The sequence below is a fragment of the Lepisma saccharinum genome, chromosome 3, assembly GCF_977018435.1.
Source record: "Lepisma saccharinum chromosome 3, izLepSacc3.1, whole genome shotgun sequence".
Taxonomy (NCBI): domain Eukaryota; kingdom Metazoa; phylum Arthropoda; class Insecta; order Zygentoma; family Lepismatidae; genus Lepisma; species Lepisma saccharinum.
Window position 1 is genome coordinate 125,615,209 of NC_139231.1, and position 15,639 is coordinate 125,630,847.

General features: G+C 37.1%; 1 protein-coding gene across 1 annotated transcript in view; it reads right to left on the bottom strand.

Annotated features, from left to right (window-relative positions):
• LOC145985398 (cholecystokinin receptor-like) overlaps positions 1–15,639 on the bottom strand; it is a 509,562-nt gene that overhangs the window by 62,705 nt on the left and 431,218 nt on the right. The window contains exon 3 of the mRNA XM_083119372.1: positions 8,118–8,306. Coding sequence (XP_082975498.1) covers positions 8,118–8,306 — 189 coding nt within the window. The remainder of the gene's footprint in view (positions 1–8,117; positions 8,307–15,639) is intronic.

Below are 15,639 nucleotides of genomic sequence, written 5' to 3' on the forward strand. Positions count from 1 at the left end.
CTGTGTGTATTTAGTTGCTACCAACCTATAACTACGAGCCAGCATAAACCGCCAAGCCAATGAACACAAGTTTTTCACATGAGTTCGCAAATCAAATATAGATGTTGCGAAGTAGCATATTACTTCCTATTCACTAAAACACCGTCCTTCACAAACTGATTGCACCAATGTACAACTAATTAAATTAATTATTAGTTGCATAGAAACACGACAAATTAATTAAACCGGGAAAGGTTCTGATTAATTGCAATTAATTTTGATCTAATCTCGTTTCGCTTCTTATAATTTGCAAAATTACGAGTAATTACTATTTGATAATTGAGGTTTGGAGATTAAGGTTACGTGTATCTTTACCAGTTGACAGTTAAATAGTTTATTGATAGTTGAGGTAAGTATAAAAGAATTAACCTTATCAATTCGCAATAGTTTGTAACAAAACCAATGTTTGTAACCACAGTACTGAACGAAAACTATCGTTATTTAGGCCTTCTGTCAAATATTTAACGATTTTTATCACATCCCTAGAGTTTTCCGCCTGCACACGGCACCTCAAAGCCAGTAAGCAGCAGGGAAAGAATGCAGGAGTTCCAGACACGATGACAAAATGTTTCCAACCTCACCATCATTGCGAATTAATCCTTCTTCGTCCCTGTTTCTAGCCCTCTTATAACGCTCCAGCACCGCTACTTGCCTTGACGTCGGCTCGTGCAAACGAGAGCGCTTTTCCACAAGTACAGCAGGCTGACTTCTCCTGTAATAGAGGAATCCACGGCCCGAGTTCTGATGTAGTTTAAATACACTTCAGTCCCCGTAAATATCACGGATTCCCAGTTAACTGCATGATACTAGAAGTGATTTGTTCATGTTACAAGAAATATCTTCTAGAATTTTGGTCTCTATAGCCTAATATTTCACGTAAATTTAACTATTTCCGAGTTATTATATATATTTTTTGGACAAATTTCTTGATTTCTTGGAATTTTACATACTTGAATTTTGTTTGATTTCTAATGTTCACTGTATTTTTCTGCAGTAAACATTGTTTGTATTGCAATTAATTTCGATGCCGTTCTTATCTCGCCATCAATATTAATATTCTCCACTTTGAACGTAAAAGGAAATCAACAATATATAGCTATGTTCATTAATTGAATGAATTTTGCTATTTTACGTCCTTTCCTGCCACTTTTGTTAATGAAATTAATGAATAGACACTCACACAATAACACCCATGTCCATGTCGGGATGAAAACGCACGGTCAAAGGATTTGAACCTTCGACCACTGGAATGTGAGACGTCTCAGTGTATGAGCACGCTAAGAGGTCCACTTCCGATCTCGCCACCGACATTCTTGGCCTGGGTGTTCATCTTTAATGTTCCTTCATCTATTTAATCATCACCAATCCTCATCGTCGCGATTAACCAAGAGTGTAAGAAAAGTGACACTAAATATATAAAGCAAACAATACAAATACACTGTAATGCGAGGGTGTCACCAAAATCCAATCTAGTTGAGTTGTCATTAATCTCTTGGCGTATAGGAAGACGCCGAAGATGAATATCCGAGTGGAATACCGAAATTGAGCATTTCAAAAGAGAATGTAGCATATAAAAGGAAAAAGGTCTGAAAAATGGATCATTTCTGAAAAACAAGGCTGTTCTCTTTTCTTCACTCTTCCTCACTCGTCGGCTTTGAATGTTATAAAGCAAAATGCCTCAGGATGCCAGTGAACTTTCTTCAAAGTTTGAACAAGAGGCTCACTTAAAGGAAATCTTGCCTGAGGCATTTGTCATTTTCATGAACCGTATCAGTCTATATGAGAATCAAAGTCACATAGACATGAAATTGCATGTATCATATGACGGAACAAAAGATAAGAAGAAATTGAAATCTTCGCTATTTTCCACTAAGAGTTTCAAAGTAAGAAGAAGGGTTCTTTAAATTTCATTCAGTAACCATCTAGCGAGACAAACCCTCCAACACATATTGACTGACTGATTGTCGATTCTTGTTGCGAGGAGTATCGTTCGTCTAGCCCATTGGCGTTCTTCAAATGTTTATTATTAATAGATTTAACAAAAGTTATTGCGTGTCCATTTTATGTTCCGATATGGTAATCGTGACCGGACGAACTGCTTAATACGGGATTCGAATCTATTGCCTCCCCCGAATTGAACCAAATATGTAAAATGCAATAAATACAAAATTAGCACATATATGTTCTCCAGCAATGAATTTCTAGAAATGGCTCACCAGCTCCATCTTAGGAATTGACTTCACATAAGAATAACGAAATGAAACTCCTTGCAATCGGTGCTGAATCCAGCTACTTTCCTTCGCGGGGAGATATCAAACTTTACGGGTGGAATGTCGTAGGCATCAAATAATATTACTAATAAAAACAATAATTTTAAATGCTCGTTACCTCTGATAATTATGTTAAGTGTAATTTTCAATAAGACTGCACAAGTACGTCACCACCATTCCACAGCAAATTGTGGACTGTAAAATAGCTGAAAGAAGATGAAATTCTTTGCAACAATTGAAGCTCACGTTTCACCAGTCCTGCCGCTCCAGACGTGCCCATTGTTGAGTTTCAATAAAATGGAATCCTATTGTATTATATAAGGGTTGCCCAAATGACACTAAGACTTTTGTCGTAGCTTAACTACGCAGAGCTTTGTGTTTGCTCTGGTAGGTGGCGCTGTATGTAAGAAAGCAGACTGCTATTGTCTGACGGCGCAGTGTGTTGTTTACATGTGCAGAAGCGCGTTGGGATATCACAAGGTTTGCGCGCAGTGGATCCCCAAGCATCTTTCTGAGGAGCAGAAGGTTGGACGAATGGGTGCTTGCATGGAGTATCTGCTGCTTTAACAAGCAGGGGGGAGTCCGTTTCTCTCCAAGATTGTGGCCTGAGATGAGACGTGATGCCACCACTTCGACCCAGCCACAAAACGGATGCCTAACTAAATAACTCTCTAGCCTTCTTAAACCCGAAGGTTCATGGCTGCAGCAACACAGGCCTTCCATCTTTCCCTATCTTGAGCAAGTTCTATATACTCTTTTCCATCCCTACCGATTTCCCTTAGGTCCATCTCAAAGTTGTCCCTCCATCTTCGTCTTGGCCTTCCTACAGGTCTCTTACCATCAGGTTTCCCAACAAGAATCCTGTAAACTCCTCTTTCCTCTCCCATTCGTGCCACATGGCCTGCCCACCTAAGTCTTCTTGATTTAATTATTCTAATAATATCTGGACATGAATACAAATTATGTAGTTCTAAATTATGTAACCTTCTCCACTCACCTGTCTCCTCATCCCTTTTAGGTCCAAAGATTTTCCTAAGAATCTTATTTTCAAATACTCTCAATGTATGTTCCTCTTTCAATGTAAGGGACCAAGTTTCACATCCATATAATACTACAGGCAAAATTACTGTTTAGTATATTTTAACTTTTAGTTTCTTAGATATTAAACGAGAAGACAATAGTTTATGAAGAGAGAAGTAACATGCATTTCCTGAATTAAGCCTACTTTTTATTTCCTCTTTAATATAATTTTCATTTGTTGATATTACTCCTAAGTATTTGAATTTGGAAACTGGTACTTTTCTTTGAGGTTGCAAAAGTAATCAATCTTATACCATTATCATTACTTAATTCATGAAGACTTTCTCTACCAATCGTGGATTTAAATGTCTCTTCTTTGCCAATCTGTGCATTACAGTCACAGAATTTTCATGTCATACTGAGAAAATTTATAAAGACCTGTTCTAACTCTGTATAAATATCATCTTTAGTATTATCATCTTTATCTTCCGCTGGTTTATGAAAAAGCCTGTTCCAAAATTATGATTTTCAGTACCACCATAGAGAAACGTATAATTTTTAGTTTTACAATTCCCTTCTCCTGGCCACCTAACTTCCTGGACAGCTACTACATCTAATTTATACTTAACTATCTCATTAACTGTACACTGAAATGCCCCAGGCCGGTAAAGGCTCAGAACATTCCAGGTGCCCAATTTAATATCCTTATTACTAATGCAGATCTTATCCTTAGTCCAGGGACCTCCCAAAGTAGTCCCCACCCGGAGATCCGAATGAAGGACTATTTTACCTCACATGTCTTTTTACAGTGCAGAGTTGTCAGCTCTACGCCTAACCCCCAATATGAATGGAGGACCGCACCTGTCGTTGGTCAGCGGATCCCTCGGATCTAGCTGGGAGGATCACATTGTAGTCCACTAACCATACCCCACTTCTGCCGATTGTGGGACGCTCATAGAGCCATTACAGGACAGCTCTGTAAATCCCAACAGAGTAAAATGTTGATCATTTCACTCTGTTGGTTGACTAACTGCAGTGAACAAGTCACTAGGCGATGAGGTCGTCACATCCTATACTTTAGTAAATTTAAATTCACCGTATGTAGCACAGTATTTTGTTCCTTGAATGTAGGAAAAAAACATCATGTTCGTAGAGTACGTACTGTAATATGCTTATCATATTGTGCAACATCCTACACTTCTTTCTGAATAGCGGACATTTATTTTTCCTCAGGCCTGTCCGTTATTGAGAAGTTTTACTGTTTTTCTTCTAACAAAAAGGATGAGTATGGAATATGGGCATCCCAACTCACCACGTCCAAAAAAGGCTCATTCCTCCATCAGAGCTGTAAAAGTGACTCACTTTTTTCGACGAGAAGAGCTCATTGCATTTGGATTGGCTGGACGCAAGTGGGACTGTCGACTCAACCACATACTGCACTACCCTAAACAAACTGAAATCGGCTCTCAAGAGTAAGTGTCCTGGCATGTTGTCAAATGGGGTTCTTCTGTTGCACGACAATGCACGCCCTCATGTTGCACAGGTGTGCCGTGATCTGCTGCGGCGTTTCTGCTGGGAAGTCCTCGACCATCCTCACTGCAGCCTCGATTTCTCGCCCTGCGACTATTACATCTTCGGGCCACTAAAAAAAATAAATCAGAAGAGCCGCCAGCTCGCCGACGATGCTGAGGTCCGTGACTCCGTTGAAGATTGGTTCCGCAGTGAACCACGGACGTTCTTCGCTCAGGGTATCTATACCCTTATGACAAGCTGGGACACTTGCTTGGACAGACAAGGTGACTATGTGTAGAGGATATGTCACCCATGGATCATTTTTACTTCCTGTATGTTCATATATCCCAACCAATAAATCATTACATAAAAAAAAACAAGTCTCACTTTTATTTGGGCAACCCTTACATATATTTCTATTTAGCAGTCATAAAAACGGTCGATAATTTAAATTCGTTCATAAATTTTGACTTGTAATTGTAAAAAAGACTGTATTAAGAAACAGAAATCAGGGGAAAATACTACGTTAAATTAAAGTGAATGAAAGAAAGCCAAAATGAACAATGAACATGCCTGAGAAATATCTTAGCTAGAGCATGAATCCACTGCCAGGATATTACAATTTTCGGAAGGGACTTTTCTATTTCCCCCCTCCCCCTAAATCACCCCCTGAATTTACCACTGCTTGCAATGGTGTACAATTTTCTATCCAGTGAATCTTTTTTTCCACTAAATGCATTACATACCATCCTATTTTAGCCAATAGGAAAAAATCTTGAAATATTGTCTAAGTATTTCTTGATAATAAAATAAACATTTACATAATCGTATTCTGCAATAGCGACACGTGTTGTTATCGATTGCGTTGATGGCATTTGAAAGCGTCAAACAATGTTTGTATCACGAATAAATCAACATTTAAAATTGTTGTGGAAATATTTGCTGTGATTTTGCACATACAGTGCCATTGATCTACCAACTCAACTTAGGAGCCACTCTCCTGGTTTCGTCCGATTTTTGGATTGCACGATGCCGTGAAATCGCATGTGAAGGTAGTTCCATACAATCTCCGTCATTTTTGGAGGTGATCTGATAAACATGTATACCAGTAATTAAAAAATTCTACGAACTTAATTTATATAAAAAACATAACATGTTTTTAGTTTTTTTTTAATTTGTAGAAAGAGAAAAAAACAGTAATATAACAATATGTTATCCACGCCATGAAGCATTCGTTTAAGCAATTGCCATGTTTGCGTTCGTAATTAGTTATTTGCATAATTAATTAATGATACGAAACCTACGTTGGCTCAGTGCGACATGAAACCACATACAATTATTAGTATTTGTGTCTGGAGTAATTAATTATCTGTTTATACAAGCCAGAAATTAATGTATTTCTCTGCCAGCAAGTTTAATTAATTGACATAATACTCCCATTCATAGGCGTAGCTACGGGGTGTGCCGGGTGTGCCTAGGCACACCCTAATGGGCTGCTTTATCAAAGAGAATTAAAGACAGATATTTCAATAAGAGAGAAATTAAGCGGCAGTTTGTAAAAAGTTGAAAATGTCATTACTTGGTACAAACGTGTGCATGATCGCTGATGAAACGAGTGTCTATAGTTTTTCGATTTTTTGATGTCATTGGAGAAAGAAGATATTTACTGCATTCTACTCTGTACTACAGCGCTTTTCTTCTATACCTGTCACAAGCTGCACGTGTGAGAGAGCTTTCTCCAAGCTTACCCAAGTTAAAACTAAATTAAGAGCAACTCAGAAGCAGGATAGATTGGAAGCCCTGCTCTTGCTATTTGTGGAACAGGAAAAAGCGTAGTCTATTCTATTGATGTAAATGAAGTTATTGATGAGTTTAAGAACATTGTACCTTTTGACAGACGTCTCTTGTTATAGATGAAGGGTATTTTGATGTATCTCTATGTAACATTTATGAACATTTTGTGTGTGTAATTTCTATGCAATTTGATTTTTTCTACTACATATATTCAAAAATTTTCAACACTGTCATTTAGTGAATTTATATTCCTTTACAAACATCAGTGCAGTTAAAGAGCCAAGTGATTGTATTGAAAAATATGCTATTAAAAAGGTACAATACCTCATTTTTTTTCTTTGTGCACACCCAAATATAAAGTTCTAGCTACGCCTATGCTCCCATTATACACCGTTAAAAGACAACCAGCATAAGGTGCATTGACACAAAATGCACTTAATACAATAGCGTCCAAGCAAATGTTAAAAAACTGAATTTCCGCTGTGATACGTACCCACATAATTAACAAAATTTAATGTTTAGTGTTTTATTATAAAAAGAAATACTTGTGTTATTCTATGACGTCATAACTTGTTTGATTCAAATTTGTAGTTTGTTGCAATCGTTATTGACTAACCGTAAGATATTTGAGGATTGGTTGCTAGGTGGTGTGTTTATTGATTCTGATGGCTGATGTAAGTTAATTTTAAAATGAATGTTTTAATAGTATACAGTATTTTTTTCCTGACTGGGTAAATTAAGATAGTGTTTATTTAATAAATCCTTAAGTGTTTCCCACGTCTGAGGTGGCCTCATTGTAGACTGAAATGTTTTGTCTCCGAAATGGAATAATAGTAAGTATTGAAGTGAGCATAACTGGAAATGTGACAGTTGTGATTTGTACATTAAAGAAGAAAACAAAAATTGTTAAATGTGATGTTTAAAAATGATTTTCCAGTTCTTCCTTTTACAAAATTATATGTAAGAATTCAACAACAGAGTGAATTTTATAAAAAGTCGTACCAACTTATAAAAATTGGCAACCTCTCGGATGTAGCAATCCAATGTTATGTCAACGCTTCTTGTATAGATTATATGCGCGTCATCTGGTGACTATAATTGTAAACCCGGATTTAATATTTGCAGTATTGAACTCAGCTAAGCCCCCTAGCACCACATCCGCTGGACTTGGATGTAGATGATTTACTGTATCCATTCCACATTAATGAATAAGAATTGTAGAGAGCGATTGCTTTCGTAACATCTCTGGCAGTTACGCATTTGCAGCATTGGCGCGAGTCATAACTCCGGAAGCGTCCAATGAACAAGCGCGCCGATGACGTCATCTCAAGCGAGCACCAATCGCTAACCTCTTGCTTACGCTCTACGTCACTGGCAGGTTCGCTGGCTAAACTCGCCCAGTCAGCTTGAGATGTCTGGAAAGTAATCATACTCTACAAGGCAAGAGAAACTGAAGAGAAACTTCTGGAGAGATGTACTCACCTTCGACTCCGTTCTCCCTGTAGTTCTGCTGAGACTCGCTTCGCATGCCTTGCCAGAGTGTCTTTGTGATGAGAGAGTACGTTGCAGACATTATCAGGAGAGGCAAGACTAGCAGAACGACGTCCAGGAGGATGTTGTAGGCCCTTTCGTAATCATCGTGCGGCCACTTTTCGCGGCATTTGTGGTGACCTGTCGTAGGGAAGAAAGTAAACATATATGAACATATCATTTACTTATATAAATTGTGAGAATCTGACATTGGGCGATAAAAGTTCCAAACATGTACACTCAGAGGCACAACTGAGTTGTACTGAAAAATCAAGTTACTGATTTCAAAGTTGTTATAGCTGTTGCTGTATAATTACTCAAGTGAGTTCCTGTGAATCAGAATGCCTATTTCCGAACTCACGAGGTCGGAGAACGTATTTTTGCTCATGATTGTGCAAAAAAAAGGTGCCTAGAGATGCTATAATGTATTTCCTCATAGCATTATAAACGTTTATAATTACGTTTTAATTATTTCATTTCAAAAGATAACAGCAACTGCTTTAAGATAAATTATTTCAGTGCAATGATGATAAAACCTGATAATTACTGCTTCACAAAATGAATTGTTTTAAAATTCATAATTACATATCAGTTCGCAATGCAATCAAAGCTTGCAAAATGGAAAAAAACGCTCACTCGTTTCTACACGCAATTTAGACATTTGTTTGTACTCAAAATTGCAAAACCAATTAAACCTATATGCGATAACAATGCGTGAAATGTTTCAACGATGAGTTGCACGCGGGGGTAGGTGGGGAAATTGAAAAAAAATCTTCAAGCCGATCAATCGTTATCAATAAATTCCTTTCCCTCTACCAATTTCTGGAAAAGAAATATCTCTTATCCTGATATATCACTCTTTTGATGCTGGAATTATGATGAATAAACCGTTTAATTGATACACTGGGAAGCAAATAAGTAAAATCGGTACAAGATTGGAAACAATTCGAAAACAAAATAATCAAAACTGTGACACGGTCGTGCCAGGTTCAACCTTATGATATTATTAATAGTCATAAGAATATATTTATCTCAATACAAATTGAGAATGAGCAACATGAGACTATATATTGGTATACGCGTGATACCTCCCAGGGCACGGGAAAACATTAAGATTTGCAGTAAATAGACACAAAAACACAGAACTTACGTTTTAACATATGAATTCAGAATCTATTTATCTTGATTATGCAATTTCAAAAGAACCAAAGTTGTACATCATAACGAAACTCACAAAAAGAAATCACAGTAACAGCACAATCTCTCTCTCTCTCTCTCTCATGCACTTCCATTAATCTCGTAACTTCCCTCCAAGATTCATATCTATCAGGCGGGATGGTGTACTTCAACAGTCTGTTCATGCGTCCGGGAAGGACATGTCAATACGGTTGAATAGGAATGAAACATGTGTGTACGACGCCCTACCACCCTCAAGGAAACTTAGTAGAGAGAGCAAACCAAGATAAATTGCAAAACCAATTAAACCTATATGCGATAACAATGCGTGAAATGTTTCAACGATGAGTTGCACGCGGGGGGAGGTGGGGAAATTGAAAAAAAATCCTCAAGCCGATCAATCGTTATCAATAAATTCCTTTCCCTCTGCCAATTTCTGGAAATGAAATATCGCTTATCCCGATATATCACTTTTTTGATGCTGGAATTATGATGAATAAACGGTTTAATTGATACACTGGGAAGCAAATAAGTAAAATCGGTACAAGATTGGAAACAATTCGAAAACAAAATAATCAAAACTGAAAGCTTATTTCTGTAAACAATTTTGCGTATTTATTTTTTGCTGTGTTAGTCACATCCAGGACGTACGTTTCGGAGATCAAAACAAAATTAGCAAGAAGTTTGTTAAATATACTTACGCAGAATGTTACTTTATTGGTTGATTGATTGATTGATTGATTTTGTTTTCAATTTACTTTATTTTTCTTCCACTATTGGCTAATCGCGAAGATGAGGATGAAGAATGATAAGATTAGGTGGATGAATGGAAAAATCACGAAACAACACGAGCCCCACAGATAATTACACTGACATATCGACAATTCTTACAGGCGACTGCACAGCTGACCTTTTATTTATATTGATGCGTAACATCATATTTTCGTAACATCTCCGGCAGTTATGCACTTGCAGCTTTGGAGAGAGTCATGCCTGCGGAAGCGTCCAATGAACGAGCGAACCGATGACGTCATCTCAAGCGAGCACCAATCGCTAATCTCTTGCTCACGCTCTACGTCACTGGAAGGCTCGCTGGCTAACTTGCAAAAACGTTTTGACACCTTAGTAACTTTTTCCGCAAAATGAACGTTCATATGGAAAATTATTTTCTCGTTTAATGTTTCAAAGTTAATACCGAGTGTAATATCCATGTCTCTATCGCCATTTGTACAAAAGTTACGTACGTTCAAAGTTTAGGTTGCGTGACTTCTTGGACACCCTGTACTATATAGAATGTTACAATATAACTTTCGCACAGTGTACTGTATAGACAAATCAACGTTTCACTTCCTTTTTGGAGGGTCTCGTTTCGGAACTATGCGCATTGAAAAATTCTTACTTTTTTATCCTGCTTGGTTGCAACCTTACAATCGTATCACGCCAAAGGCGTGATTCTAACCCGGGACCCCTGGCGTCATAGCTCGATAGTATAATCACTTCGCCTAGGGGTCCGACTGAAGAGCTGGAAGTAACTTGTTACAAGCATATTACACCGGCGACCTTCGGTGGATCTTTCAACTACGCTGACACGGGAATCGACAGGAAATCATTTGAAATAAAGTGAAGTCAGCTTTATGTAAAAATTACAGTTAACGACAGGATGGAACTGGATCAACGGTTTTAACGATCGGAAATTTGAATCCCCTTTCAATCGATTGCGATAACAGATGTCGCCCCAGTTGTAGTCCGAAAGTTATACGAGTAGAGTAAACAGTTGTTGTCTCCAAGTGATAGATTGAATATCGGTGCTACGCTAGAGTTAGAAACGGCGAGTTACGTCCCCTAAAGACGTCTCATTTCAGGACCGTGCCTCATCTACAAAATCAGCGGAGACTAACATCTCTACAGGAATCTACAGGTAAAAAACATCCTTTCTATTGTTATCATGAACCCGCCATGTCCAGCCAGTCAATAGACTAAGTCCCCTTACATATAGGAGGTACCTCAAGTAGAGGCGAGTCGCTTTAGGCTGGGACAGATTAGATTCGATCTCGAAAACTCAGGTGGGGTTTTATACGTGGTGGAGGTGCGGGGCATCTGTTAAGGCGCAGTCTAATGCTACAGCACACATAAGTTTGACCGATTTAATAAGCGAATTTATCTCCGATACCGATTAGACCCAATGGCTGTTAAATATATACATCACATACTACATACTCTATACCTTCAAATATGAAATATATTCCATGTCTAATTTTTGTGTGTGAAAAATACAACATTTTATGACTTCTTGAAGGCCATCTTAAAACCTTGGAAATAAATCTAAAATTACATTGAAAGTTACAACTGACAATATAAATGCTAACAACACAGTTACACTAATTCATATATAATTTATTCCACAGCCAAGATACATTCAATATCACCAGTTTGCATGATTAATATAGACCTTAGTACTTAGGAAATTATGCACCTCAATATAAAGACAGGAAACTATGCAAACTGTGAAATATATTTTCTCCTTAATCTTACAATCTGGACTTATTATGATTGAGAAATTACTAGAAGAAACGATAGAATAAACTATTATCTAGCTGACTCATTTTCCTGAAAAATAGAAAAACAGCACTCACAGAGATCATATGTAAAGTTACTGTTCACATGATCTATACAGGTCATTCATTACTTCAGCAAGCAAAACACAGTAAAGTATACATACTATCAAATTATAATTGAAACGCTTAAAAAAGAATGATAAATACACCTATATTGGTGGAATTTATGACCACATTCTGACAGTAGGGAAGAAACTGAACTGTTAAAAAAATACAAAAACAATTGATTGGTTCTCTAGACATGGTGAAAAATACGAAAAAAACATAAGGATACACAAGAAACAAACAAACAAAAAGACTCGCTAGATGACACTCGATTTAATTATTCGTAATATACATTGAACGTAGGATAACTTACGATTTTCTTCGTAATCACAGATACTATTTATGAACATAAATATATACTATATGAATACTTAAAGCGATCATAGAATCTAATAAACTGTGGAAATTATAATTTATAGCAGATCAATATGCATATTCATGTTTTGGTATCGATATTATTTTATATATAGTTTGTTGGGTCCAACTGGTGGATGAAGGGATGGTGAACTGAATCTATGTTCATTGTGGAATTCTTTGCTGATTGATTGATTGAAATACGTTATTTTAGTTCGTTCTTCTGCCAATTTTGGCTAATTTCGACGATGATTGATTGATTGACTGATTTAGTTTTATTTTCTTCGCGTTTTGTGCCTCTTGGCTAATTTGAGAAGATGGGGATGAGTGATGAAATGGATGAATGGACATTCACAAACAACCAAGCCCGAGCGGGATTCGAACCCGGGTCCCGTGGCATCGCAGTGCGATGTGCTAACCACTCGGCCACAGAGTCCGGCAATTTCGACGATGAGGAAGAGTGATGATATGATGAAATTGATGAAGGGACACTCACAAAGAACACCCATTCCAAGATTCGAACTCGGAACCCTGACGCCATAGATTCAATTATAGTATATTACTGCGACCAAATTTAAGGATTTGCTGTTTGGGATATTTCATATTTACAGTTAAAAAAATAAAATACCGCTACAGGAGGATCCAATGTGTTTACAGGAAAATTATATATATTCTTAACTGCTTCATCTTTGCTACGAAATTATGCAAGGCATAATATAAATATTACATTCATATGAACTGACTTTAACATGTACTTTCTGTCCCTCAACGGCAAAAAACCCTCCAAAGGAAGGAGATTTTGTATATGTCTGCGTATATAAAATATTATTTATGTCATTCAAGCACACTGCGGAAATATAGTACAACATCTTAGTGTTTTCAGGACGAAAATCTACAGTAGGATCTTACATTGACTGAATCCCATCTCTATCTTTACCAGTAACTGGAAAGTTAATTTTTAAAAGTAACTGGGTTAGAGTTACTTGGTTCAGAAAGTAACTGAGTTACTATAACAGTTACTTTCTGTTGGAAATTTACTTTCAAACAAATTACACAGAATCAACGATTATTAATTTAATAAAGAAGTATATCAAGACTTACACGTGTTTATTTATGTTCATGTATATAATATTTATATTATCACAACAAATGAAAAAAATATGGAGCAAGGGTTCAGTTTGCTTAAATGATCGTTAATTTTATATTATTCAACAACCATGTTCCAAGTGAATGCAAAAACTCGTCTACAGTTAGAAATGAAATTGCAATAAAATGTGGATGTTTTAATTTAACATGCAACATCCTTCCCAGAGGAGATTCAACGAAAATCATTTCACCTTAGCATCCAGAGAAGACACATAGTTGGAAACAGAGTAGACAAATTTAGCTGTCTCCCTACGATACAAATTTCAAAGTATACAACGTAAGGTAACTATAAAAGAAACTGTTGTAACGTTACTTCTACTGAAAAAGCAATTCAGATACAGCTCCTTACTTTTGACATTATGTAGTCAGTCACCAAGGTGAATCAAAAACCATTGATGATTTTCTTTATTTAAATCAGATTTTTTTATTTTAAAAAAACATGCTTAAAATTTCTTGTATTGTTTCTGGCACCCTATAGTATATATACGAGGCGTATTTGTAAAGTAAGTATCGTTGGCAAATATTGCCGCTGTAGCGCTGCAGTCGCGAACGTGTGAGTTCTCGCTGACATCCTTCATCCGTTAGTAAGCTACAGGCAGTCGTGGGAACAGGTCATGCTTTCTCTTCGTAGGTTTATGAAGGTTTGAAATGTTCAAGAAAATCAATCGGCCCGCCGACTGTGAAGTCCGGTCTGTGTCTCGTTTTCTCAATGCAAGAAACGTGAATCCACTGTCAACTGTGAGAGGTCTTATTTTTTATGTTTAAAGAAGGTCGTGAGACAGTTCACGATGAGCCAAGGAGCGGTCGGCCAACTGTTGTGACCGAGGATTTGGTGCGTGCGGTCGACGCAGAAATTCGTGAAAACAGACGCTTCACAATATCGTCGCTTTCCATGGAATTTCCGCAAATTTCAAGAAAACAGTCCTCTACGAAATTGTAACAGATCGTCTGAAATCGAAAATTGTGGTCAGCGTTTCGACGAGGATGATGACGTCGAAGCAGGAGTGCATGGATGGCTTTCATCACAGGCGGCAACATTCTATGCCGATGGGATACAAAAACTAGTGCCACGCTATGACAAATGCTTGAAAAATTGTGAAACTACGTAGAAAAGTAGTTTAAGGTCTGTAGAATGCAATTCAAATAAAAAAAGGTACAAAACTATTTTACTTTATTTCTTACACCCTTTCGGTACTTACTTTCCGAATACGCCTCGTGTGTGTGTGTGTGTGTGTGTGTGTGTGTGTGTGTGTGTGTATGTATGCATGTATGTATATATATATATATTATTATTATTAATGAACTCAACAGGTTTACACCATTTTACAGAGTTAATATTGTATTAGTACAATTTCTTATACAATACATAGAATAACAATACTGTAGAGTTTCATAACATATTTCCATCTATTTTTCTAGCCAATGTAATCATAACTGCTTTCTTGAATTGTGAATGTGACATTGTGAACAAATCGACGCTTTTATTCTCATTCTCCATAGCATTGTAGACCGCACTCATTCTCCAAATAGGTGACCTTTTCATGATATTTGTTCGCGCTTTACTCACATAGAAGGTTCCATGTTTGGGTCGCGTTTTTATGTTTGGAATGCGTATTTTGAATTGTGAAAGCCACAGAGGAGATTGAAGTTTGCCGTTAAAAATTTTCCAAACTAGCATAAGGTCTCGGGCTGTCCTTCTGTGGTCAAGTCTGTCCATATGGAATTGCTCTATTAAGTTAGTATACGATTCGAACCTGGGGTATTCGCCTTCCAGTTTGAATTTCATGTATCGCAATAATTTTGACTGTACACGTTCTAAATTTGCGGTATGTTTTTGAACTTCTGTGTTCCATATGACAGAGCCAAATTCGAGTTTTGTACGCACTAGAGAATAATACAATATTTTTAGTGTTTGTGTACTTCTGAAGCCCTTGCCCGTACGAATAATAAATCCAACAAGCTTGTACGCTTCGCTTATTACTTTGTCCAGATGATAGGCGAACGTTAATTTAGAATCAAAAAGTATTCCTAGATGTCTTGCCTTTTCCGCTTTCTTAAGGTTAACATTATTTATTTTATACTGATAATCTGTAGGCGTCTTTTGCTTGGTGTATGTAACAGAGAAGCATTTTTTAACA